Raw genomic sequence first — 27,477 nt, 5'->3', positions numbered from 1 at the left:
CGAGGTGATCGTGTGTTGTTAACCAGCTGTTCTTAACGAGGTGATCGTGCGTTGTTAACCAGCTGTTCTTAACGAGGTGATCGTGCGTTGTTAACCAGCTGTTCTTAACGAGGTGATCGCGCGTTGTTAACCAGCTGTTCTTAACGAGGTGATCGTGCGTTGTTAACCAGCTGTTCTTAACGAGGTGATCGTGTGTTGTTAACCAGCTGTTCTTAACAAGGTGATCATCGTGTGTTAATCAGCTGTTCTTAACGAGGTGATCGTGTGTTGTCAATGAGCCCGTTCCACAAGAGGTGACCGTGTGTTGTTAACCAGTCCTTTCTTAACGAGTCGATCACGCTGTGTTAATCAGCTGACAGAGTGGTTGGCCTGGAGACCATCGCCAAGATGTCCGACTCCTCGGGACCCAGCTCCTCCAAGACCAAGAAGGGGATGTTCCGCACGGTGGGGCAGCTCTACAAGGAGTCCCTGACCAAGCTGATGACCACACTGCACAACACCCAGCCCAACTTCGTCCGCTGCATCATCCCCAACCACGAGAAGAGGGTGAGGATCGGACGCCGGGCACCAGGGGTGTCCTCATGTCGGTTCAATGAACGAGTAGACATGTCGCCGCATGTGCCTTCTCTAAAGAAGAGGCATGTGGTTGCGGCAACTTGTGGTTGCGGCAACTTGTGGTTGCGGCAACTTGTGGTTGCGGCAACTTGTGGTTGCGGCAACTTGTGGTTGCGGCAACTTGTGGTGTGCGCAGTGTTCCGCGAGCATGCCGCCATTCTACCGCCAGCACGCCGAGTTCCAGGTCCCTGCGCTGCTTTGAAGTCGACGTGCGATTAGTTGGGTTGTGAAAAATGGCGCCCCCTGTCGCTGAAGAGTTCCTTTTAATTTTTGGAGACCTGCTTACACGCGGTTTGTAAACGTGTACGAACTTTGAAAACCCTCAGTTGTTTGCCTTCGGAACGGTGGAAGTCAAGCGTTTTTTCCCCATTTAGTTCCATTGTAAAAAAAAAATATCGTTGTTTTTATCATCACTCCTATTCTCTTCTGTAATTTACCATATGGTGCATTATTTTATTTGTGTGGCACAAAAACAAACCTGTTCATCATCTGACTTAGATGAAACACTAAAAGGAAAGTGCTGCTGATAATCCCCTCAACGTTTGTGTGAATATACTGGTCTTGGACCAACCTGCTGATTCATGAAGGAGATTCCCCGCTGTCGCTCTCATCGGTCTCACTGATGTGGAGCCCTTCCATCTGTCCCCTCCTCTGTGTTCAGGCGGGTAAGCTGGACGCTGTGCTGGTGCTGGACCAGCTCAGGTGCAACGGTGTGCTGGAGGGGATCCGTATCTGCAGACAGGGCTTCCCCAACAGGATCCTCTTCCAGGAATACCGCCAGCGGTACGTTGGAGCCGTAGACATTAAGCACACGCTGCTTTAAGAAAACGTAGGGTGTTGTGTTTGCATTTGTTCATTTTTGACGTATTGTTGCTGCTGTGTTGAGGTGTATGGCTGTGTATGGCTGGTGTGTAGCCTAAGAATTGTACTCTTGTGTACTTGTGTACTATAATAAAGGTCATTCTGATTCTGATTGTGATAAGTGATGGACAGTCGGTGTGTGGTATTCGGGACCTTTTCTCCTCCCTCATGCGTTCTCCCTGTTCTTCTTTCTTCTTCCCACCCCTCAGTTATGAGATCCTGGCTGCGAACGCCATCCCTAAAGGCTTCATGGATGGAAAGCAGGCCTGCTGCCTCATGGTAAAGTCATGATACACTGAAAGCCTCTACTCACAGCCTGCAGTAGAGCTGCACACTTTACTGCAGATTAATACGAATCATGATTCTGGCTAAATCAATCCAACATTAAGCATAGCTGCAGTTACAATAAAACATTTACAACTCAGTGACAACAGAATACGAATGGAATCAATAAATGTTATTAACAGTGAATAATCCCAAACACAATACCCACAATGCCCTAGTCTGCAGTATTCATATTTCATATATTAATATACGAATGATATATGAAATATTAAAGCTTCATCTTTCTAAACTCCCCTATATGTGTTGTGTTATTATGAGTCTGACTGTATTTTACGTGATACTTTATCGCTTGCTGTTGCCCTTAACCTTCTCTCTCTCCTTCTCCTTCTCCTTCTCCTTCTCTCTCTCCTTCTCCTTCTCCTTCTCCTTCTCCTTCTCCTTCTCCTTCTCCTTCTCCTTCTCCTTCTCCTTCTCCTTCTCCTTCTCTCTCTCCTTCTCTCTCTCCTTCTCTCTCTCCTTCTCCTTCTCCTTCTCCTTCTCCTTCTCCTTCTCCTTCTCTCCTTCTCCTTCTCCTTCTCTGTGTCTGCAGATCAAACATCTGGACCTGGACCCCAACCTGTACCGGATCGGCCAGAGTAAGATCTTCTTCAGGACGGGCGTGTTGGCCCAGCTTGAGGAGGAGAGGGACCTGAAGATCACCGTGGTGATCATCGCCTTCCAGTCGCAGGCCAGAGGCTTCCTGGCCAGGAAGTACGTCCAAGCTTCTCACCGCCACGAGTGGCGTTGTGTCGTCCTGTTAAATCAGGATTCTTTTACTTTCCTTGTTAGTAGCCTCAGTATATGCATGTTGTTGTATGTATCATAATTCAACATCATATAATGAGAATTGTAGCTAAATAATTGCAACATAATCACGATAATAATAATAATCATTATCATACTAGTTGTATTTTTTTTTCATCTATCTATTACTTTTGATTAGATATGACTTTCTCCTTCCTGATACCGATCCCGATTCCTGAACTTGAGCATCAGCCGATTTTAGGCAGATTTCCAATGCTGGTATCAGTATCGGAACAACTCCACTATTTACAATCGTCTACAACGTATTGTCGGATGCATTGTGCGTCTCTTCCAGGGCGTTCTCCAAGAGGCAGCAGCAGCTGACGGCCATGAAGGTGATCCAGAGGAACTGCGCCGCCTACCTGAAGCTCAGGAACTGGCAGTGGTGGAGGCTGTTCACCAAGGTCAGGAGACAGGCCCCATAATGCACCACAACCTCTAACCCCTGTTGTACTGGTCTCTCTCCCTCCCTCGTCCTCTAACCCCTGTTGTACTGGTCTCTCTCCCTCCATCGGCCTCTAACCCCTGTTGTACTGGTCTCTCTCCCTCCCTCGTCCTCTAACCCCTGTTGTACTGGTCTCTCTCCCTCCCTCGTCCTCTAACCCCTGTTGTACTGGTCTCTCTCCCTCCATCGGCCTCTAACCCCTGTTGTACTGGTCTCTCTCCCTCCATCGGCCTCTAACCCCTGTTGTACTGGTCTCTCTCCCTCCCTCGTCCTCTAACCCCTGTTGTACTGGTCTCTCTCCCTCCCTCGTCCTCTAACCCCTGTTGTACTGGTCTCTCTCCCTCCATCGGCCTCTAACCCCTGTTGTGCTGGTCTCTCTCCCTCCCTCGTCCTCTAACCCCTGTTGTGCTGGTCTCTCTCCCTCCCTCGTCCTCTAACCCCTGTTGTACTGGTCTCTCTCCCCCCCTCGGTCTCTAACCCCTGTTGTACTGGTCTCTCTCCCTCCATCGGCCTCTAACCCCTGTTGTTCTGGTCTCTCTCCCGCCATCGGCCTCTAACCCCTGTTGTACTGGTCTCTCTCCCTCCATCGGCCTCTAACCCCTGTTGTACTGGTCTCTCTCCCTCCCTCGTCCTCTAACCCCTGTTGTACTGGTCTCTCTCCCTCCATCGGTCTCTAACCCCTGTTGTACTGGTCTCTCTCCCTCCATCGGCCTCTAACCCCTGTTGTACTGGTCTCTCTCCCTCCATCGGCCTCTAACCCCTGTTGTGCTGGTCTCTCTCCCTCCCTCGGCCTCTAACCCCTGTTGTGCTGGTCTCTCTCCCCCCCTCGTCCTCTAACCCCTGTTGTACTGGTCTCTCTCCCTCCCTCGTCCTCTAACCCCTGTTGTACTGGTCTCTCTCCCTCCCTCGTCCTCTAACCCCTGTTGTACTGGTCTCTCTCCCTCCCTCGTCCTCTAACCCCTGTTGTGCTGGTCTCTCTCCCCCCCTCGGTCTCTAACCCCTGTTGTACTGGTCTCTCTCCCTCCATCGGTCTCTAACCCCTGTTGTACTGGTCTCTCTCCCTCCATCGGCCTCTAACCCCTGTTGTACTGGTCTCTCTCCCTCCCTCGTCCTCTAACCCCTGTTGTACTGGTCTCTCTCCCCCCCTCGTCCTCTAACCCCTGTTGTGCTGGTCTCTCTCCCTCCCTCGTCCTCTAACCCCTGTTGTGCTGGTCTCTCTCCCTCCATCGGCCTCTAACCCCTGTTGTGCTGGTCTCTCTCCCCCCCTCGGTCTCTAACCCCTGTTGTACTGGTCTCTCTCCCTCCCTCGTCCTCTAACCCCTGTTGTGCTGGTCTCTCTCCCCCCCTCGGTCTCTAACCCCTGTTGTACTGGTCTCTCTCCCTCCCTCGTCCTCTAACCCCTGTTGTACTGGTCTCTCTCCCTCCCTCATCCTCTAACCCCTGTTGTGCTGGTCTCTCTCCCTCCCTCGTCCTCTAACCCCTGTTGTACTGGTCTCTCTCCCTCCCTCGTCCTCTAACCCCTGTTGTACTGGTCTCTCTGCTGGTCTCTCTGCTGGTCTCTCTGCGTGCTGCAGGTCAAGCCTCTGCTCCAGGTGACCCGGCAGGAGGAGGAGATGGGCATGAAGGACGAGGAGTTGAAGAGCGCCAAGGAGGTCGCCGTGAAGTTTGAGTTTGAGCTGAAGGAGATCAGCCTGAAGCACACGTCGGTAAGCAGCCCCGCACATAAACCAGTCCAATCTGCACGGTGATGTCAGGGTTTTATGGTGATATAAAGGTTGCAAATCGTCCTCCTCCACCCTGTTCCTCCTCCTCCACCCTGCTCCTCCTCCTCCACCCTCCTCCTCCTCCTCCACCCTGCTACCCCTCAGGTCCTGGAGGAGAGGAACGCGCTCCAGGAGCAGCTCCAGGCGGAGACAGAGCTGTACGCCGAGGCCGAGGAGATGAGGGTGCGTCTGGGCGCCAAGAAGCAGGAGCTGGAGGAGATCCTCCACGAGATGGAGGCGCGGCTGGAGGAGGAGGAGGACCGCGCCCAGGCCCTCATGGTGGACAAGAAGAAGATGCAGCAGCAGATGCAGGTCAGGCTCGCCTCCTTCATCTCTCGTCTTGCCTTAAAGGGTCTTGGTGGTTGTTTTCTAGAGAGCTGGAGGGCAGACATCCTAAGATGCTGATGCATTGATGAAGAATAACTTGTTTTTAGGACAGAACATATCGGACATAGTTACGAAGAATACATTCAGTAAGAAAATGGGTGAACAAGATTCGTGTTGGGGAACTTTCACATTGTGGATAGTTACAAAGGTACCAAAGGTGAGGGGGAGAGTTTAGGATTGGTCAGGGCAGATGTCAGCCATAGCGATAGGGGCCAAGTCGAACTGCAATACACTAACGGGGAAGTGGACATGTCTGCAAGTCTACAAGCAAGGCTGCAAGACGGTTAAAGGAATCTACACAACTAGGTCCATGGAGAATGTATGCAATTCCTTTTAAATTGACTAGTAATTATACAAACAAGGTTAATATAATTTGTATATAATTATATATTATGGTTATGATGGATATTTCCACGACGTACATGCCTGGGTTCATCATGACCTCGCTGCTGAATGATGTGAACACTGATGCTGAACCCTCGGGCTGCAGGACCTGGAGGAACACCTCGAGGAGGAAGAGGACGCGCGGCAGAAGCTCCAGCTGGAGAAGGTCACCTGCGAGGGGAAGATCAAGAAGCTGGAGGACGACGTGCTGGTGATGGAGGACCAGAACAACAAGCTGTGCAAGGTACGCTCGCTTCGTCAAGGTACGCTCGCTACGTCAAGGTACCGTGGCTACGTCAAGGTACGCTTGCTACGTCAAGGTACGCTCGCTACGTCAAGGTACGCTCGCTACGTCAAGGTACCGTGGCTACGTCAAGGTACCGTGGCTACGTCAAGGTACGCTTGCTACGTCAAGGTACGCTCGCTACGTCAAGGTACGCTCGCTACGTCAAGGTACCGTGGCTACGTCAAGGTACCGTGGCTACGTCAAGGTACGCTCGCTACGTCAAGGTACCGTGGCTACGTCAAGGTACCGTGGCTACGTCAAGGTACCGTGGCTACGTCAAGGTACCGTGGCTACGTCAAGGTACGCTTGCTACGTCAAGGTACGCTCGCTTCGTCAAGGTACCGTGGCTACGTCAAGGTACCGTGGCTACGTCAAGGTACCGTGGCTACGTCAAGGTACCGTGGCTACGTCTCTCTACGTCTTCTCCGTAGACCGGGACGCCGTTCGTTATGACATGTGACCTTTTACCCTTGGAGTAAAGTTGTGGAAAGTGGTGGTGGTGTGAACTGATAGTATCTACGCAGGTTATGCATCCCTTAAAGCAGTGAGGTCGTGCCACCAGGTGGGAGTGTGATGGGCCCTAGCCCTAACCTGTTGAGATGAGAGATGTTTGGATTGGATTTGATGTTACATCGCCTGTGTTTGTGGACGGCCAGGAGAGGAAGCTGATGGAGGAGAGGATCGCAGACTTCAGCACCAACCTGGCTGAGGAGGAGGAGAAGTCCAAGAACCTCACCAAGCTGAAGAACAAACACGAGTCCATGATCTCTGAGCTGGAGGGTAAGCATCACGCTTACTGCTCCACTATCCGGCCCTTACCTTAAACCAAGGCCCTTACCTTAAACCAAGGCCCTTACCTTAAACCAAGGCCCTTACCTTAAACCAAGGCCCTGTTGCCTTCATCACTCGGGCTTGGAATCGTTTGTTCCGCTGTGTCTTTTTCTCTTTAAATCAAACGGAAAAGGGCGAAAAACATCACATTTGGAGCCATGAATCCACACGATTGAATAGTCTTAGGTTAGACTATTCAATAGTGCACATTCAAAAGCCTCCCTAGCCTCGGTCCGTGTCTCTCCGTGCCTCTGACCTCCTGACCCTGAGACCTCCTGACCCTCTGACCTCCTGACCCTCTGACCTCCTGACCCTCTGACCTGCTGACCCTCTGACCCTGAGACCTCCTGACCCTCTGACCTCCTGACCCTCTGACCTCCTGATGTGCCCTGACTCCTCCCCAGTCCGCCTGAAGAAGGAGGAGAAGGGTCGCCAGGAGCTGGACAAGGTGAAGCGGAAGCTGGAGGCGGAGTCCAACGACCTCCAGGAGCAGCTGGCCGACCTTCAGGCCCAGATCGCCGAGCTCAAGGCCCAGCTGGCCAAGAAGGAGGAGGAGCTGCAGACGGCGCTGGCCAGGTGAGACGCGCAGCGACATCCTGTTGCTTTAAAGTGATCCGTTCATTACTGGAGTAGAATCTGCTGTACTGTACAACCAAGGTACTCCTTTGGTTTAGAAACCAAACTAAAACTGTAGCATTCAAATCACAATTTTTTCATTAAGTGCAGTGAAGTCTGCGGTTGAAATTCCATATTAAAATGCGGTTAAATAAAACCCTCTTACAGTTTAAATCCATCTTAACTCTGATTCACTAGCACCAGGACGGTGTTACACTGAACAGGTGCCGTAGAGCGCCCCCCTCAGGCATGGAGTAGCAATGCGTACTGATGACTATCCGTGGCAGACATAACACACGTGTTCTCTCACCGTCCTCCAGGCTAGAGGACGAGACGGCGCAGAAGAACAACGCGCTGAAGAAGATCCGGGAGCTGGAGGGCCACATCTCAGACCTGCAGGAGGACCTGGACTCAGAGCGAGTCGCCCGCAACAAGGCGGAGAAGACCAAGAGGGACCTGGGCGAGGAGCTGGAGGCCCTGAAGTCTGAGCTGGAGGACACCCTGGACAGCACCGCAACGCAGCAGGAGCTCAGGTCAGACCCGCCGGCCACGCCCCTTTAGAGCCCGCTGGCCACGCCCCTTCAGAGGCAGAGCCACAGGCCACGCCCACTTGGAGGCATAGCCCGCTGGCCACGCCCCTTCAGAGGCAGAGACCGATGGTCACGCCCCTTTAGAGTCAGAGCCCGCAGGCCACGCCCACTTGGAGGCATAGCCCGCTGGTCACACCCCTTTACAGTCAGATCCCGCAGGCCACGCCCACTTGGAGGCATAGCCCGCTGGCCACACCCTTTAGAGTCAGAGCCCGCAGGCCACGCCCACTTGGAGGCATAGACTGCTGGCCACGCCCCTTCAGAGTGTTTCTGAGTCTTTATTAACACTGAACAGATCGAGCTTTTATCAAGGCACCGTGTCACAAGGTCCTCACTTATTGTATGTTTATGTCCTGGCACTTAAAAATAGTACTTAGCATTGTGTAGCATCTTACCCTAGCTATCTCTGTTGTATACGGGAATGCGTTAACCTAGTGATGGTTAGTGCTTGGCACTTGGTTCTATGAACATCCTTACTGTACCGACAGAGATATATTGTTGTTTCTCTTTCTTCAGACAAAGCGACTTATTGTAAGTTGCGTTGGATAAAAACATCTGCTAAACGCCCTGAATGTAAAATGTAAATGTCTTTATCATGCTGAAATATAATAAGTATTTCCTATCCATCTCCTCATCTACCTGTACGTGTGCTCCTATCTGTATTCACTGTGAACCCACGCGCTCCCCGTCTCAGAGCCAAGCGGGAGCACGAGGTGACCACGCTGAAGAAGGCCATGGAGGAGGAGAACCGCACCCACGAGGCCGTGGTCCACGAGATGAGGCAGAAGCAGACGCAGGTGGTGGAGGAGCTGACGGAGCAGCTGGAGCAGTCCAAACGGGTACGTCACCCCCCCACAGTACCCTTTCAATGAGAACCCCCCCGTCAGGACGTTCTGGGTTCCATCCCCGACGTCCCCAGTGAAAGGACTGGAATGAAGGCTGACTGCTGTCACTTTGGGTAAACCGGTCTGCTAAATGACTGTAGCAATGCACATGCTGGAGCTATTTACACTTAGCAGACGCTTTGATCCAAAGCGACTTACAACCATTCCTACACTGACATAGGCGGTGTCAACCGTGCCAGGCGACAGCCAGCTCATCAGGAGCAGTTAGGGTTAGCTGCCTTGCTCAGGGGCACCTCGACACACAGCTAGGGGTGTCCTGGAGTCAACCTGCTCCTCCGCCTGAGCTAAGCCCAGGTGCTACACCTGGGTTTCCTCGAAACACACTTGCTGACTCCTCTCCCGACCTGCAGGTGAAGTCCACCCTGGAGAAGGCCAAGCAGGCGCTGGAGAAGGAGACGTCGGACCTGACGATAGAGGTCCGCACGCTGGCCACGGCCAAACAGGACGTGGAGCACAAGAGGAAGAAGGTGGAGGGTCAGCTGACCGACCTGCAGGTCCGCTACACCGACAGCGAGAAGCAGAAGGGAGAGCTGGGCGAGCGCTGCAGCAAGATCACGGTCAGAACCGTCCATTCATATACATATACAGCACATATATATATTCTAGATATTCTTCGGATTGTTGGATTAAATCATAAATGTCATGAATACAGGCCTGTTAAGCCCTTTGAGACTGTACCTGTGATTAAGGGCTATACAAATACAGTTTAATTTTATAATTATTTCATTGGTTAAATGTTGAACTTATTCTGACTCTACTGCGGTCTGAGGCCGTGAGTGTTTGTCCTGTTCTTACACCACGTCCGTGTGTCCTGTTCTGAGACCAAGAGCGTGTCCTGTTGTCTTCCTGCAGATCGAGCTGGAGTCGGTGACCGTCCTCCTGAACGAAGCCGAGGGCAAGAACATCAAACTCAGCAAAGACGTCTCGACCTTCTCCGCCCAGGTCCAGGACACTCAGGTCAGTGCGAGGCGGGAGACAGCCCCTCTGGGGGGTCCGGCGTCTGACTGGAGCTGAGGTGTTCACCGCTGACCCCCCCTCTGTGTGCTCCTCAGGAGCTCCTGGCTGAGGAGACCCGGCAGAAGCTCCAGTTCTCCACCAAGCTGCGGCAGGCGGAGGACGACAAGAACAGCCTGCAGGACCAGCTGGACGAGGAGGTGGAGGCCAAGAGGAACGTGGAGAGACACGTCTCCACCCTCAACATCCAGGTGAGAGAGAGCACACACACAGGGGGCACTCAGGGTGAGAGGTTATTTTAATAGGCCTTTTAAATGGCAGATTATTCAATTATTAAAACTGATTCTCTTCTTCTTCTTCTTCTCCTCCTCCTCCTCCTCCTCCTCCTCCTCCTCCTCCTCCTCCTCGTCCTTCTTCTTCTTCTTCTTCTTCTTCTTCTTCTTCTTCTTCTCCTCCTCCCTCTCCTTCCCCATCTCCATCTCCTTCTTCTCTTTATGTCCTCAGCTGTCGGACTCCAAGAAGAAGCTGGACGAGATGACTGGGAACGTTGAGCTGCTGGAGGAAGGCAAGAAGCGTTTGCAGAGGGATCTGGAGGCGGCCAACTCCCAGTTTGAGGAGAAGGCCTCCGCCTTTGACAAGCTGGAGAAGACCAGGAACCGTCTCGGACAGGAGCTAGAGGACATCATGATGGATCTGGACAACCAGCGGCAGAACGTGTCCAACCTGGAGAAGAAGCAGAAGAAGTTTGACCAGGTATGAGAGTTGCAAACAACAAATTTTGAAGTGATGGTGCATGTCTTTACAGAGAGTTCAATTTCAGGGAAAGAGATTATTGTTCAAAGGACGTTGTTCTATAAGTTATACGTTATATTATAGCATACTCAATGGACTTGTGGCTTTCTGTGGTCCCTGCTAGATGCTGGCCGAGGAGAAGAGCATCTCGAGCAAGTACGCTGATGAGCGTGACCGCGCGGAGGCGGAGGCACGGGAGAAGGAGACCAAGGCGCTGTCCCTGGCCAGAGCCCTGGACGAGGCCCAGGACTCCCGCGAGGAGCTGGAGAGGGCCAACAAGAGCCTGAAGGCCGAGATGGAGGACCTGGTCAGCTCCAAGGACGACGTCGGCAAGAGTGTGAGTAGCGCTTTGGGGTGTTTTGCTCATTTTGATGTTTCACATTTTGGATGTGAAACATTCATTTTGATTGAGTCGATTTGACCTACAATGCACAATGGTAAATCGTCAAAAGAGATTCAGAAAAAGGGTTGAGCATTTATCATTTCCTCCGGAGGAACCAATGTTTTGGGGTCTTTTACTCCGGAGAAACTAAGGCTAAAACGTCCAGTTTTATGTTCTGTTGTTTCAGCATATATCAGATCTTCCAGAGGAACCCAACTTATGGGTCTGTCATTTCTGAGAAACGAAGGCCAAAACGTCCCGTTAAACGTTTTGTCGATAATCCTAGACTTTGACCGAGCCCTTCTGACATTGGGGCTCACTCCCTCGCTCTCCTCCCAGGTCCATGAGCTGGAGAAGTCCAAGCGGGGCCTGGAGGCCCAGGTTGAGGAGATGAAGACCCAGCTGGAGGAGCTGGAGGACGAGCTGCAGGCGGCAGAGGACGGCAAGCTGCGGCTGGAGGTCAACATGCAGGCGCTCAAGGCCCAGTTCGAGAGGGACCTGCTGGGACGCGACGAGATGGGCGAGGAGAAGAAGAGGCAGCTGGTCAAGCAGGTAGGAACTCAACGAGACCTCGGAGCTGAACGTCCTGGCACTTAATGTACGCTCTGACTGTATGTTGTACGTCCTGGCACTTAATGTACACACTTAGTGTGTGTTGTACCTCCTGCAACTTAATGTAAACACTTATTGTATGTTACGTCCTGGCGCTTATATAAAATAGTACTTAGCATTGTGTAGCATCTTATCCTAGATATCCGTTTTGTATGCAGGGAATGGGTTAACCTAGTGATGGTTAGTGCTTGGCACTTGGTTCTATGAACATCCTTACTGTAACGACAGAGATATATTGTGGTTTCTCTTTCTTCTGACAAATGTACTCATTGTAAGTCACTTTGGATAAAAGCGTCTGCTAGACGCCCTCAATAAGTATGCGTAATGTAAATAATTTCCAGAACCAAACTGCATCTCACGGCGTTTGCTCGTCTCTCAACAGGTGCGCGAACTGGAGACCGAGTTGGAGGACGAGCGCAAGCAGAGGACCCTCGCCGCCGCGGCCAAGAAGAAGCTGGAGGGAGACCTGAAGGACCTGGAGGGGCAGATCGAGACCTCCAACAAGGGCCGGGACGAGGCCGTCAAGCAGCTCAAGAAGATCCAGGTAGCGCAGACGTCCTCGGACTCGGGATCCTCGGGATCCTCCCCCCGCCGGGTACGGGTTTGCCTCACCGCGTCGTCGCTCTTGTGCCTCCCCAGCTCCAGATGAAGGACTACCAGAGGGAGCTGGAGGACGCCCACGCAGCCCGAGAGGAGGTGCTGACCACCGCCAAGGAGAGCGAGAAGAAGGCCAAGGGACTGGAGGCGGAGCTCATGCAGCTGCAGGAGGTAACCTCCCCACCGTTACAGTGGATGGGAATGAGAGCTACTGCGTTAAGAAGCCGCAGACTCCTCTAACACACTGGTTCTCAAACCTTCTTTACTGGTGTACCCCCTCTGAGATATTTCCTCCCCCCCTTCACCGGCACAGAACTCTATTTTTCATGGATTCTCCTTGTTTTCAGATTTACAATTCAACCACTTGTCCATTTTCTCGATTTTCTATTATCCAGCCGTCAGAATTGAAGCTTTCTACATTTTCTGAGCACACCGTGCAGTACACCAAAGTACCCCTAGGGGGACGCGGACCTCCATTTGCTAACCACTGCTCTAACGGACGATGCGTTGCTCATGGGACTCTAGGATCTGGCGGCGGCTGACCGGGCGAGGAAGCAGGCGGAGGCGGAGCGGGACGAGCTGTCCGACGAGCTCGCCAGCAACTCCTCCGGGAAGTGAGTGGAGGTCCCCCTTCGGATCGCCCGCAGCCCCGCTGCTGTGTGGCGATGCACTGCCGAGACGCGTGGGGGGTTCTGATTCTGACTCGGGGTGTTCGTGTCCTGTGCCCAGGTCTGCCCTGTCCGATGAGAAGCGCCGGCTGGAGGCTAAGATCTCCCAGCTGGAGGAGGAGCTTGAGGAGGAGCAGAGCAACTTGGAGATCGTCAACGACAGGCAGAGGAAGAGCACACAGCAGGTGACCAATCCCTAGCAGCACGTGGTGCCTTTGGCCGGACCAGTTATTAGAGGACCCAGCCCACCTTAACATCCCAATACAGTTACAGGACCCAGCCCACCTTAACCTCCTAATACAGTTACAGGACCCAGCCCACCTTAACCTCCCAATACAGTTACAGAACCCAGCCCACCTTAACCTCCCAATACAGTTACAGGACCCAGCCCACCTTAACATCCTAATACAGTTACAGAACCCAGCCCACCTTAACCTCCTAATACAGTTACAGAACCCAGCCCACCTTAACATCCCAATACAGTTACAGAACCCAGCCCACCTTAACATCCTAATACAGTTACAGAACCAGCCCACCTTAACCTCCCAATACAGTTACAGAACCCAGCCCACCTTAACATCCTAATACAGTTACAGAACCCAGCCCACCTTAACCTCCTAATACCCTTAGAGAACCCAGCCCACCTTAACCTCCCACTCCCCCCCCCCCACCCTCCCCTCCACCCGCAGGTGGAGCAGCTGAACAACGAGCTGCAGACGGAGCGCAGCACCTCCCAGAAGAACGAGAGCGCGCGGCAGCAGGCGGAGCGGCAGAACAAGGAGCTGAAGGCCAAGCTGCAGGAGATGGAGAACCAGGTCAAGTCCAAGTTCAAGAGCTCCATCTCCGTGCTGGAGGCCAAGGTGGCGCAGCTGGAGGAGCAGGTGGAGCAGGAGAACAGGTCAGTGCCCCACCTAGGTCCTCAGGTCCTATCACGTCAGTAGAATCCCTAACATCTGATTGGATGAGGCCACACACACAAAGCTATTTGAATTTTATCCGTCATTTTTAACATCTGTGTTGTTCCTTAGGTGCTCTTTACATTTTATTTTTTATGATACATTGATCTGTATGAACCATATCCCTCCTTTTTAATGACTTTTAAGACTTTAAAGTCCTTTGAAAGGTCCCTTAAGTCCTTATAACTTAAAAGTCCTTAAGGCGAGGTCTTAAGCTCTTAAATGTCTTAGATGTAACTTATTGAAACCCTAGTGTATAGTTAATGTCAGAGTGTGAGTGATTGATAAAAAAAACAATAATAATTAAAGGAAGCTTCCCCTTTGAAAGACTCAAAGGGGAAGAGATTGGAGATAGCAGGGGAAGGAGAGAGATGACCAATGTGTCTGTACCCCCTTCACCCCCCTCCGCCCCGGCCTGCCCCCCAGGGAGAAGCAGGCGAGTGCCAAGGGCCTGCGGCAGAAGGACAAGAAGCTGAAGGACCTTCTGATCCAGGTGGAGGACGAGAGAAAGCAGTCAGAGCAGTACAAGGACCAGGTGACGATACACACCCTCACCTTCACCTTCATCACACCTGGGAGTGATACACACCTTCACCAGACTCAAACACTCCTTCACCAGGCTCAAACACACCTTCACCAGACTCAAACACACCTTCACCAGACTCAAACAGGGGACACACACCTTCGTCAACGCTCAAACGGGACCCCTTAACCTGGGAGAGATACACCCCTTAACCAGACACACATTGGTTCCATGCATTTTATTATTATATTATTATTATTTCCAGAAATCTGGGATCTCTTTCACACTAATACACGTTGATATTCCATAACGTCCTGTCTGGGATCATTTAAGCCCATCCTCCCTTAAGAGCTCGTCCTATAGAAAGGCTTCATGCTGAAGGGTGATTAGTAGGTGAGGAAACGGACCATTGACCTTTAGGATGACGCGCGTCCGTAACACGCGCTCGCCCCCTACAGGCGGACAAGTCCACGGCGCGCATGAAGCAGCTGAAGCGGCAGCTGGAGGAGTCCGAGGAGGAGTCCCAGCGCGCCACGGCCGCCCGGAGGAAGCTGCAGCGGGAGCTGGACGAGGCCACCGAGACCAGCGACGCCCTGGGCCGCGAGGTCAACTCGCTCAAGAGCAAACTCAGGTAGCGCCCGGCGCCGCCGCGGCGGCACGCCAGTGGCTACACGTCTGTTCTAGATGTAGAGCTGTTCCGATACCGATGTCGGGAAATCGGAAATCGGAAATGCCTCCGATACTGCCGAAAAGTCAGTCATTGTTTATCGGTAGATAGGTGGATGGATGGATGGATGGATGGATGGATGGATGGATGGATGGATGGATGGATGGATGGATGGATGGATGGATGGATGGATGGATGGATGGATGGATGGATGGATGGATGGATGGATGGATGGATGGATGGGAACTTTATTCATCCCTCGGGAATATTCCCTCAGGAAATTGCTCTTCCAGCAGCAGCGAACACCACGTCAGAAATAGAATACCAGTAAGGAACAACAAATATAATTGTGCAAAAGTATAAAATGCTAAATGCTGAATGCTAAAAATAATAAAAAAAATATAAATGCAGGGAAACGATATACAAGAAGAATAGTACACAAGCTGATATTCAATGCTAAAACCGTGCAAAAAACGGGGTATCAAACGGCCAAGTTGTGTTGGATATGTATTGTTATGTTATATAGTTGGTGGTGGGTCTATGCACTGATCCGATACCATCACATGGCTAGCTCCTTTACTACACCGGCAGAGAACATCAAAAACACTACGGTGTTATGCTGCGTTCGTTAACGGTCGGAGGTCAAAAGTCGGAATGGGAAACGAGTCATCTCCGACCTACGTGGGTTCGAACTAATTCGGAAAAAAAAAGTCTTATTTTAATGATAGATTATAAATGTAAATGATCTAGTTCTGAAAAATAGTATTGTCGACAGTAAGTGCTATTATTAGTCACAATGACAAATGCCGAATTGTGTTGATATATACTCGCTATCGGCCGATACTCAAGCTCAGAAATCGGAATCGGGAATGAGAAAATGGTTTCGGAACATCTCTAGTCTATTTTGTCAACATATATAAATGTTGTTTAATGTGAAATCTGCTTCTGTGTGCTCTCCAAAAAAAGGATGTTTGTATCGGACGGCTTTAGAACAGAAATGATGAACAGACAGTGAATACTTTTAATACGCTTTTTACTAGTATAATAAGCAACCTGTCTGAGCTTTAGCACAACCACCGTGTTCATCTCTCTTGCAGAGGCAACCCAGAACCCAAGGAGTAAAAAAAGCAAGTACCTCCGTGTCTGGAAGTGACCCCATCACCATCATCTATAACTTAGTCATCTCTCATGACTTAATATTCCCTCTTTCCCCACCATGCTCATCCTCTCTAGCACTTCAAAAGCCTAACAGAGGGAAATATGGTTTATCTTACAATTAGAAATCCACTCGAGATGGGATGTGCTTCGCGGAAAGCACTCCCAATCTCAGCCACCCGACAACCATATTTTTCTCATTTTCGCGCTTGGTTTGGTTTCTGAAACCAAACTCATTCCTCTGGGTGGAGAGTCAATGAGTTGAGCGGAGAAACGCTGCTGCGCTTCCAACCTGCGTTAACCAAATCACACCTTCGTCCTCGTTGGACGCTCATAACCGTGTGAACGACACGAGTGGTGTCCGGGCAAAAACCCTAACCCACCTCTAAAGGCGCTTTCGAGAATACCGGAGCACTGTGATAAAGCGTGTGTTCGTGTGTGTGTGTGTGTGTGTGTGTTTGTGCTTCTTTGTGTCTGTGTGTGTTTGTTTTTGTATGTCTGTCCGTGTACCTGCATATGTCTGTCCTTTTGCGTCTCTGTCTGTTGTGTGTGTGTGTGTGTGTGTGTGTGTGTGTGTGTGTGTGTGTGTGTGTGTGTGTGTGTGCGTGTCCGTGCGTGTCTCCCCAGGCGTGGCACCGAGCCCTCCTTCGGCAGCGGCCCGCGGCGTAGCGTGGGCGGCGGTCGGAGAGGCGTGGTGGACGACGCCTCAGAAGAGGAGGTGGACTCCCAGGGCGACTTCAACGGCACCAAGTCCTCCGAGTAGGAAGATCCACGGAGACGGTCCACCATGTCGGCCGAGAGTTTATAAAGAGGGCCAACGACGACATGCATACTAAAAAATAAATTCTATCTTCACTTTTTAAAAGTGTATTTCTAAACTCCAGTCGTGTACTGATGTTGTGTCCGCTTTTTTTATTTACTGAGCACTTTCTTTTTTAAATGAAAACCAAAACAAGGACTTCGTAGGAGATCATTCAGGGGGGTACAGGCGTGATCCCGCTGCCGTTATTCGTGTGATTTGCAATGTCCACAGTTTTTGTACTGCACTGATGACGTGGTTTGTAGCCACTTTAAAAGTGCATCTTACCAAATGCCTTTCGACCACTGTTCAAAGAGAAGCAGCAGTCAGATTATTTCTGTTAATGTCAGTTTAAAACCTGCGCTGCTGTCTTTTTTTTTTTTTCTTGCACATCCTGCTTGGATGGCTTCAGACATTTTACATCCAATCCTATTTAAGTTTGACCAGTTTCCCCATAACGATCACCCAGTTACATTTGAATAAATTAAAATAATTGATGGTATTGGAAGAATTTCTTGACCACCGGTTTTTTTTTACTTCAATGGTGGCTTCCACAGTAGACACAGAAACAGTCTTACACATAAAACATGTTCCGAGTCAACTTATGGAGAAGTTTCAGGTACCTTCCTATCACTGCACTTTGCTTACGACCACATTGACCCGTTTCAGAGAACCTATGCTCTTAATATGTGATGATCGTCAAAAGATGGAAAACTCGAAGCAATACGTTGATCCACTCGTCCATGTTGCCTGTAGTCCATTGCCGTTTCCATGTCACCCTTCTCATCTATTCATTGTGAAACCACCTGCACAAGAAATAAAGGCTTAAAAAATAAAATGATAGAGGGACTCTCCTTTTATTGTTTCCGTCTCGCTGAATGACAACACACTGCATAGTGATATTATTATCTGCTCATCTTGATACAAAATGCAAACAAACACGATAGAAGATATGGTTATTGTTGGAGCTCCGCAGGCACATACAGTAGTCGAGGTGGATGCATTGTAGCATGGCCAGATACAGTCTGTAAGCTCACATGACATCAGCGGGGGGTGTGTGTGCAACAACTTAGGTCACACACACACAACTTGGTGGATCGTTAACCGGTACTAATTGGTCCACTCTTGTATGTGCCGAGACGTTAAGCAAAAACATACTGGTGAAACATTGTTCTTAAATGTACAATATTCCACATGGATTCCCTGTATTCGTAATAACCAACACGACACGGCAGAGCATTCCTTAAAGTTCCTGGAGGGGGAGAAATCAATAATAGAAAATATTTTTCACGATTCTGCTGGAAGAACAGTGTCTCAACAAATCTTAAACCCTCTCTAAACATCTCAACCTGCATATCTGCTGATCCTCTTTCGTTGGGACACTAAAAGTAGATATCCTCTCCTCTTTCAACTTTAAACCAGATAATGGCTAAATAAACTAAAGACCAACTCTGTATCGTTATAAACTCTAACCCTAGCTCTAGTAAACGGCCGAGTGGGCCGTTTCAAGTCACAAGCTTTTCCCCGATCTGAGATCAACTCCCGGACGGGCCACGAGTCGACCCAAAGCATCTGGTTCAATTAAAACTTGAATGTGTACTTTTGAGTTCCTGCTTGTGCTAATGCTACTAAAGTAGCAGAACCCTGCCTTCTCCTGGCCCGGCCGAGAGTTCAAAGGTCGGCGGTGGAATGGTACCAGGTCTGCTCTGATATTAAGATTTAGCTATTAAAGGCAGCAACGGCAAAGCTGGGGAAACCCTCGCCTCCACCTCAACATACCGTAGTCTAACATCATTGTATAACAACATTATAATAGATGGCTTCTATTCTTCAATCCTATTCTGTTTATACTAGTATATTATGTTCAAAACTTGATTAGTTCGAGACCGCTTATTGGCTCTTTCTAAACCCTGAATTTGTTCAAAGTAAAACCATTATATTTAAAAACACTATGTTAGTTGTTTTTTTTAAATGCTATCACCTAGGCGATGGGACCTTTTAATCTGCTTCAAGTTTGGCATCACGATCATAAATCTGTTAGCTTTATACTTTATAGTTTCCTCTCCGTGGTCTCAAAGTCTGTGCACAACGAGCTATCGACAGCGAGGCCCAGTGTGTCACAGTGTCAACGTCCTGCTGTCGTGAAATGTGTAAAGTACATCCTGAGCGATCCAACGCTCCGGCACCGGCAGACCCAGTCCTCTCCTGCCAGCGGGAGTACTGCCGTAGCCCTCCGACGCAGCAGGGGGCGCCCTCCTGTCCACAGAGGGTCGGGGGCCGGAGGGGTGGCCTCCCTCCTGGGCAGTGCGGTCTCTGACATGGGGACAGCGATGGAGGTCGCGCCATCTGGGTCGGTTCATTGATATCGTCGCATCGGGATGCAGAGAGGCCGGGACAGGAACAGCAGAAGCCATTGTGCTGGTTATGTGTGGTGGGGGGGGGGGGGGGGGGGGGGGCGGGCAGCCATTCAGACAGTCTTAGAGGGCCTGTTAGGACGTGGGTTTAAGTCTCCATGCGGTGGTCCCGAGGGGCTAGTGGGGGCTTGGTCCTTGGATTACAGCAGGATCTTGACCCCTCCCTGGGGGGACTGGGGGCCCTGGGTGACGCCGCGTGGAGGAGCCGGTCCGAACTCTAACCGCTTCACCAGGCTGGAAGACATGACGGGACACGTGAGGAGGACCAGAGCCGCCACACCCTGCTGGTACCTCCAGAACTCTACCTCCGCGGTCCTCGATATCGCACTAATCCCATTCATGGACAAGGAACTGAATACTAGGGCTGGCCGATTAATGGAAATTCGATTTAGCGAAAAAACGATCACAAAATTACCATAATCAAGTCTTTGTTGTTTTTCAACATACAACATTCCTTTTTTACAACATACATTTATTTAAAATGTCTCATTGCAAAACACAAAATTATAATTATCAATAATTATTATCAAACGCAAAATGTGTTGCCTTCTATGACTCCCAGCTCGCTTAGCTTATACTAAACAGTGAAGTCAAACTAAATATATAAATGTTTTTATCCTTTATACACATCTTAGACTAAAATAAACCTTGTAAATAATAAAAAAACATGACCAATTATGAATGTTTTTTAACATATTTATCATTAATCAATTAGTTCCTACAACTACTAGGCAACAAAACACCTTCTACGTCTGGATGGCAGATGTATACACGTGTGTGTGTGTGTGTGTGTGTGTGTGTGTGTGTGTGTGTGTGTGTGTGTGTGTGTGTGTGTGTGTGTGTGTGTGTGTGTGTGTGTGTGTGTGTGTGTGTGTGTGTGTGTGTGTGTGTGTGTGTGTGTGTGTGTGTGTGTGTGTGTGTGTGTGTGTGTGTGTGTGTGCGTGCGTGCGTGCCTGTCTGTGGGTACCTGTCGTACTGGGGGGGAGGACTCATGGTGCCGGCCAGGGGGTCGGCGGCCCCGTCCACGGCGGAGAGGGCCCCGGGGGAGAGGGCCCCGGGGGAGAGGGGCCCGGCCGGGAGCAGAGCCCGGCTGCTGTTGGTGTCGTACACAAAGTCCCGGCACGACGCCAGCTTGGACTCCAGGTTCTGACGGGAGGAGGGGGAGAGAGTGGGTCAGTCCCGGTCTGGACGCAGTCCGAGTGTCTGGAGCAACAGCCTGTGACTCTGATACATCTCTACAGAGGCCGCCCAGTTCATGACAACGCGTTTGACGTCTGACTCGGTCGTTCATTTGACTCTAGGTGAAGCTCGCGCTTGGAGATCTGCCATGAATATGAACATGGAGGCAAAGGAGAAGTCATATCAATGTGCCCTGACACACCATTTGTGAGAAATGATTTGCTTTGTTCTATAATAACCTCCCCAACAGAGTTGGGGAGTTTAAATGTATACAAGTTATTTTGGAGGCCAAGATTCAAATATCAGGCTATTTATTATCGCCCGGTAAGGAAGTCCAACAAGGGGTCAGACTCATTTCCCCAATTGTTGCATTACATGGTTGCGTGTTGAACTGTACAGTCATATCAATAATAGCAAAATGACTCACCCCCACTTTCCTCAGAAGTTCCCCCACAATATTGAGGGCAGATATTCTGGCCGATGTCGTCAGTGGTGTTCCGGCCAGACTGTCGCCTACAAATGTACAATTGGGAGCATTAAGAAACCCATTAATAATATCAGTAGATATGAATTCATCATAAACAACCATCCAACTGCCTGTACACGAGGCTACAGAGTTTCAGCTCCAGTCCCATGACTCAAGGCTCACTTGAGAGCTCACCTAGAGTCTGCATAGCCTGCCCCTCTCTCCCCCCCCCCCCCCCATACCATTTATTTTATGTTGTACGTCTTGGCACTTAATGTACGCACTTTATTGTATGTTGTACATCAGCATTTTAGAGCATTATCCTAGCTATCTTTGTTGTGTACGGGGAATGGGTTAACCTAGTGATGGTTAGTGCTTGGCACTTGGTTCTATGAACATCCTTACTGTACCCACAGTGATATATTGTTGTTTCTCTTTCTTCGGACAAATGCTAAGAGCGTCTGCTAAATGCCCTGAATGTTAATGGAAATGTGAAAGGTATGGGTAAAGGTCACGGGTAAAGGTCACGGGTAATTGGTAAAGGTAATTGTAAAGGTCATGGGTAAAGGTAACGGGTAAAGGTAATGGGTTAAGTTAATGGGTAAAGTTAATGGGTTAAGGTAACGGGTAAAGGTAACGGGTAAAGGTCACGGGTAAAGGTAACGGGTAAAGGTAACGGGTTAAGGTAACGGGTTAAGGTAACGGGTTAAGGTAACGGGTAAAGTTAATGGGTAAAGTTAATGGGTTAAGGTAACGGGTAAAGGTAACGGGTAAAGGTAACGGGTAAAGGTAACGGGTAAAGGTAACGGGTAAAGGTAACGGGTAAAGGTAACGGGTAAAGGTAACGGGTAAAGGTAACGGGTTAAGGTAACGGGTAAAGGTAACGGGTTAAGGTAACGGGTAAAGCTAACGGGTAAAGGTAACGGGTTAAGGTAACGGGTTAAGGTAACGGGTTAAGGTAACGGGTTAAGGTAACGGGTTAAGGTAACGGGTAAGGTGAGGAGGAGTGAACGGAGGCCGCTCCCACCTCTGCGGAGGCTGGAGGCGGGCGTGGCGAAGGGCACCGGGGGCTTGGAGGGCGCGGCCGGGCTGCAGGGGCCGGGCCTCTGGAGGTCCATCTTCTCACAGTCCAGCGCTGAGCTGCCCAGCGGCCGCGGGTCCTTCTGCTGCACCGCCAGCTCCTGCCGGAGGTCTGAGGACACACGGACACAAGTTAGTGTCCTAATTAGTCCCTCGTGTCATCCATGTTTCTGTTGTAATTTGTGTATTTGATGCCCCAGGGCTCCCTTGTAATAGATTTCAATATCTCAATAGGGCTTCACCTGGTTAAATAAAAGGAAAAATATATTAAATAAATAAGTACACAAGACAACGTGGACGTTCCAGCTCCGAGCTCGGGGCATTAAAGGGGGGATTTAATGACTTCTCCCTTTGCTTTAGACTGTGATATGAAGTATTGATCCATGTTTGACGTCTGCTAAGCTAGAGAAATCTCAGAGAACACCCTCAATAAGAGCGACAAACGGCTCGTCTGCGCTCAAACTAGTGGGCGATGCTCAGGTGCAGAAGTCCCGCCTCCCGACTACCCGCAATATTTACAACTTTTCGGGGGGGTGAATTTGCAATGCGGTCGACCAATCGCAACAGAGTGGGCCCGCTGACCAATCACAGCAGACGGTGCTTCTCGGGAGGAGGGCCTTAAAGCAGCAGGACACAAATCAAAACGTTTTTGAAAGACGCTGAAAATGGTTTTGCGGAAATGAACAGTGTGAGAATAATAAGGTGTATTTCGGACATACAATCATGTAGCCCTATACTAGTAGTACCCCCCAATGCATGATATGTGATCTTTAATGTCAGCCTCCGTTCAGACATGGGCCAGGACGACACAGCAGTTTTGTCAGTATAATCTGATATTATCGATGCAGACGGTCGTTAGATTGTCGTTAGGTTGCAGTCTGGCTGTTTTTAAGGGTTAGGACTGAAGTCAAGCTGACAGCTTGTGTGCACAAACGTGCAGTGATGCTTTTTGCAATGTGATACCAATTCATTCTGCAGAGTTTCAGAATCTAAGACCATACCAAAGAGCCCTGGTGAAAGCCCGTAGGAGGAGAAGATAAAGGCCTGCTGTATATACATATGTAATTATATATCTCTGAATCAATACACTATCCCAGAAAACACATTTAATAGCGACTGAAATAAAACACGCTTTGTCGGTTGGGAACAGTGCAGAGAAAAAAAAACGTGGCGAAAAGAGTGTGCAGTATCGCGCGTGAGATCGTACCTCTGGCCTCTGACAGGTTAGATAGTGTGTTGGTGTGCCTCTACCTTCAGCCTCTAACAGGTTAGATAGTGTGTTGGTGTGCCTCTACCTCTGGCCTCTAACAGGTTAGATAGTGTGTTGGTGTGCCTCTACCTTCAGCCTCTAACAGGTTAGATAGTGTGTTGGTGTGCCTCTACCTTCAGCCTCTAACAGGTTAGATAGTGTGTTGGTGTTCCTCTACCTTCAGCCTCTAACAGGTTAGATAGTGTGTTGGTGTGCCTCTACCTTCAGCCTCTGACAGGTTAGATAGTGTGTTGGTGTTCCTCTACCTCTGGCCTCTGACAGGTTAGATAGTGTGTTGGTGTGCCTCTACCTTCAGCCTCTAACAGGTTAGATAGTGTGTTGGTGTGCCTCTACCTTCAGCCTCTAACAGGTTAGATAGTGTGTTGGTGTGCCTCTACCTCTGGCCTCTGACAGGTTAGATAGTGTGTTGGTGTGCCTCTACCTTCAGCCTCTAACAGGTTAGATAGTGTGTTGGTGTGCCTCTACCTTCAGCCTCTAACAGGTTAGATAGTGTGTTGGTGTGCCTCTACCTTCAGCCTCTAACAGGTTAGATAGTGTGTTGGTGTGCCTCTACCTTCAGCCTCTAACAGGTTAGATAGTGTGTTGGTGTGCCTCTACCTCTGGCCTCTGACAGGTTAGATAGTGTGTTGGTGTGCCTCTACCTTCAGCCTCTAACAGGTTAGATAGTGTGTTGGTGTGCCTCTACCTTCAGCCTCTAACAGGTTAGATAGTGTGTTGGTGTGCCTCTACCTCTGGCCTCTAACAGGTTAGATAGTGTGTTGGTGTGCCTCTACCTTCAGCCTCTAACAGGTTAGATAGTGTGTTGGTGTGCCTCTACCTCTGGCCTCTAACAGGTTAGATAGTGTGTTGGTGTGCCTCTACCTCTGGCCTCTAACAGGTTAGATAGTGTGTTGGTGTGCCTCTACCTTCAGCCTCTAACAGGTTAGATAGTGTGTTGGTGTGCCTCTACCTTCAGCCTCTAACAGGTTAGATAGTGTGTTGGTGTGCCTCTACCTTCAGCCTCTAACAGGTTAGATAGTGTGTTGGTGTGCCTCTACCTCTGGCCTCTAACAGGTTAGATAGTGTGTTGGTGTGCCTCTACCTTCAGCCTCTAACAGGTTAGATAGTGTGTTGGTGTGCCTCTACCTTCAGCCTCTATCAGGTTAGATAGTGTGTTGGTGTGCCTCTACCTTCAGCCTCTGACAGGTTAGATAGTGTGTTGGTGTGCCTCTACCTTCAGCCTCTAACAGGTTAGATAGTGTGTTGGTGTGCCTCTGGCCTCTAACAGGTTAGATAGTGTGTTGGTGTGCCTCTACCTTCAGCCTCTAACAGGTTAGATAGTGTGTTGGTGTTCCTCTACCTTCAGCCTCTGACAGGTTAGATAGTGTGTTGGTGTGCCTCTACCTCTGGCCTCTAACAGGTTAGATAGTGTGTTGGTGTGCCTCTACCTTCAGCCTCTAACAGGTTAGATAGTGTGTTGGTGTTCCTCTACCTTCAGCCTCTAACAGGTTAGATAGTGTGTTGGTGTGCCTCTACCTCTGGCCTCTGACAGGTTAGATAGTGTGTTGGTGTGCCTCTACCTTCAGCCTCTGACAGGTTAGATAGTGTGTTGGTGTGCCTCTACCTTCAGCCTCTGACAGGTTAGATAGTGTGTTGGTGTGCCTCTACCTTCAGCCTCTAACAGGTTAGATAGTGTGTTGGTGTGCCTCTACCTCTGGCCTCTAACAGGTTAGATAGTGTGTTGGTGTGCCTCTACCTCTGGCCTCTAACAGGTTAGATAGTGTGTTGGTGTGCCTCTACCTTCAGCCTCTAACAGGTTAGATAGTGTGTTGGTGTGCCTCTACCTCTGGCCTCTAACAGGTTAGATAGTGTGTTGGTGTGCCTCTACCTTCAGCCTCTAACAGGTCAGATAGTGTGTTGGTGTGTGCCTCTACCTCTGGCCTCTACCTTCAGCCTCTAACAGGTCAGATAGTGTGTTGGTGTGTGCCTCTACCTCTGGCCTCGTCCTTCAGCCTCTGTACTGACTCCAGCAGCGTCTCCTTCTCGTCCAGCTCGCTCTCCAGGAAGGCGTTGCGCTCAATGACCTGGTTCATCCTCTGCTCAAAGTCCTCCAGCGACATGATGGTGGCCCTGAGAGAAGGCGCAGCAGGAACAACGTTCGATCAGACGGTATCCCAGGAGGAAGGACTATCTGCATGTTGGGTCTGAACACCGACCTCTTCGCCCGCTCCAGGTCGTCGTTGGACTGCTCCAGCTCTCTGATGTACTTCTGGAGGTGGTCTCGTGCCGCCGTGGTCTGGGCCAGGTCGCCTTCCAACGTCGAGATCTGTCTGAACGCTTCGGCGTGCTGGATGTCGTACTTCTCCTGAAACCACAGAGACAACAATGGTAAATGGTAAACGGACTGCATTTATTCGGCGCTTTTCTAACCAGTGGCCGCTCAAAGCGCTTTACATTATTGCCTCACATTCACCCATTCATACACACATTCACTCAGCCATGCAAGGCGACAGCAGGCTCTTCAGGAGCAGGTAGGGTAAGCTGTCTTGCTCAGGGCCACATGCCGCCCCCAACAATACGATCAAGATAAACATGCTCCATTTCCCCAACAGTGGGGACATTAATATTATTATCAGGAGGCCATACTGCCTGTGTTTGTACATCATATTAAAGCGGTTATTTAGGATTCTGTAGTCGTTAAGCGAGACAAACGAGCCCTTGAGACGTCTCCACTGTCCCTGAGCGATGAAGAGGAGATTTATGTATTGAATAATCAACTAGTCATCCCTTTCATCGATGTTCCTTCCCTGTGGACGTCTGAATCAAAATAGCAGTCAGCTGCTTGATAGAGGCAGTAGAACGCCCGGAAATGATCTGTAAATAGGCTTTTGAGCTCAGTGTTTACAACGTGTTTACGGCATGTGTGTCTGTACGTGTACATGTGCGCGTGTGTGTGTGTGTGTGTGTGTGTGTGTGTGTGTGTGTGTGTGTGTGTGTGTGTGTGTGTGTAAAAAGGGCCCAGTGAGAACGCCATCGTACCCTAATGTTGTCCAGCTCCATTCTGAGCCTGCTGTTGTCTGAAAGCAGCTCTTTGTTGCGCGCCTCGCAGTGTTTCAGCTCCGTCTCCAGCTCCGCCTCGTAGTCTCGGCTCATCTGCTGGAACTCCTGCAGCTCCTCGTTGGCCTCGTCGGCCCTGGGGGAGGCAGCAGGGTTAGATAGGGAACCAGTTCACCCTGAAACAGGGCTGCTGCTGTCAGGCAGCCGTCAAAGGGCACGGTGACACCCAGAACCGGTTCATAGAGTTCGTTTAACTCATCACTTTAGATAAGTAGACTACCAAGAGATTCTTCCCCACTGATGGACTACTGAGCAGATTACGTTAGTTTAACTCATCACCGTAGACCACTACGAGTACATCCAGAACAGGTTTATAGAGTTACTTTAACTTGTCACTTCAGACAGACTGCCAACCTAGGCCCGAGAGATTCTCCACAACTGATGGACCACTAAGCATCTTAGAGTTAGTTAATTGTCAGGGATGGTAAGGGTCATTATATATGATCTCACACACACAGTTGTCAGAACAAACGAGTATCCTCAGTTGAGGTGTCACCTTTGCTGGTGTCCCTCTGCCTGGCTCTTCCAGAAGTGGAGCTCCTCTTCCAGGGAGGAGAAGCTCTGCGCTGAGGGCTCTCCCATGACCGCGCGCTGCTGGATCCACGATGGACTGAAGCCACCTCAGATCTGGCATAGAAGAGGAACAAATAAAGAAATGTCCACTTTTATAGGCTTCTTCAGGGCCACACCTACTCTGTCATGTCGCAAACTAAGAAGGTCTGTGAATCAAACAGCAATAATACCTTCAAGTAGGGGTTGCTTCGTGGCAGTAGAGTAGAAGCACTGAGGAGCTTCTGGATGAGTTGTTAACCCGAGGCTAGCTCTTAGCCGGCTAAGCTAACGACTTGAACAAAGCTGACGCGAATTTAGGGCCAACACCATCTGAACCGAGCTTTCGAGATTAGGGTGATGTGTTCCGATTAAACGTATCTTCTTTAAAAGCAAACGTGGAAAAGATTTATGAAAACAAAGGCTCGGTCGCCCATCTAACAAAAGTCTTATTATGCTAGCAGCTCATCAACCAAATCTAAACTCTACTTCGTTCGGAGGATCCCAT

General features: G+C 50.0%; 2 protein-coding genes across 2 annotated transcripts in view; one reads left to right on the top strand and one right to left on the bottom strand.

Annotated features, from left to right (window-relative positions):
- Positions 1 to 17,753, top strand: part of LOC132453598 (myosin-11-like) — a 22,799-nt gene extending 5,046 nt beyond the window's left edge. Inside the window, 26 exon segments of the mRNA XM_060046547.1 lie at positions 353 to 546; positions 1,277 to 1,398; positions 1,686 to 1,755; positions 2,351 to 2,511; positions 2,900 to 3,008; positions 4,624 to 4,755; positions 4,918 to 5,124; positions 5,690 to 5,827; positions 6,526 to 6,649; positions 7,105 to 7,276; positions 7,636 to 7,848; positions 8,600 to 8,744; positions 9,161 to 9,367; positions 9,663 to 9,767; positions 9,863 to 10,015; positions 10,269 to 10,517; positions 10,681 to 10,893; positions 11,278 to 11,490; positions 11,933 to 12,094; positions 12,190 to 12,318; positions 12,673 to 12,761; positions 12,877 to 13,000; positions 13,505 to 13,713; positions 14,198 to 14,306; positions 14,753 to 14,925; positions 16,744 to 17,753. Of these exon segments, the coding sequence (XP_059902530.1) occupies positions 353 to 546; positions 1,277 to 1,398; positions 1,686 to 1,755; positions 2,351 to 2,511; positions 2,900 to 3,008; positions 4,624 to 4,755; positions 4,918 to 5,124; positions 5,690 to 5,827; positions 6,526 to 6,649; positions 7,105 to 7,276; positions 7,636 to 7,848; positions 8,600 to 8,744; positions 9,161 to 9,367; positions 9,663 to 9,767; positions 9,863 to 10,015; positions 10,269 to 10,517; positions 10,681 to 10,893; positions 11,278 to 11,490; positions 11,933 to 12,094; positions 12,190 to 12,318; positions 12,673 to 12,761; positions 12,877 to 13,000; positions 13,505 to 13,713; positions 14,198 to 14,306; positions 14,753 to 14,925; positions 16,744 to 16,879 (4,058 nt within the window). The 3' untranslated portion in view covers positions 16,880 to 17,753.
- On the bottom strand, positions 17,749 to 27,477 carry nde1 (nudE neurodevelopment protein 1). The gene is made up of 9 exons (XM_060046600.1): positions 27,164 to 27,477; positions 26,917 to 27,047; positions 26,343 to 26,496; positions 25,520 to 25,668; positions 25,297 to 25,433; positions 22,002 to 22,166; positions 20,936 to 21,021; positions 20,297 to 20,475; positions 17,749 to 19,563 (listed from the first exon to the last, which is right to left on the bottom strand). Exons 2-9 carry the CDS (start codon positions 27,000 to 27,002, stop codon positions 19,470 to 19,472), a joined length of 1,050 nt encoding a protein of 349 aa, XP_059902583.1. The 5' UTR covers positions 27,003 to 27,047; positions 27,164 to 27,477; the 3' UTR covers positions 17,749 to 19,469.

The sequence above is a fragment of the Gadus macrocephalus genome, chromosome 3, assembly GCF_031168955.1.
Source record: "Gadus macrocephalus chromosome 3, ASM3116895v1".
NCBI classification, from domain to species: Eukaryota; Metazoa; Chordata; class Actinopteri; order Gadiformes; family Gadidae; genus Gadus; species Gadus macrocephalus.
The sequence above is the reverse complement of the archived record's forward strand: the minus strand, read 5'-3'. Positions and strand labels throughout refer to the sequence as shown.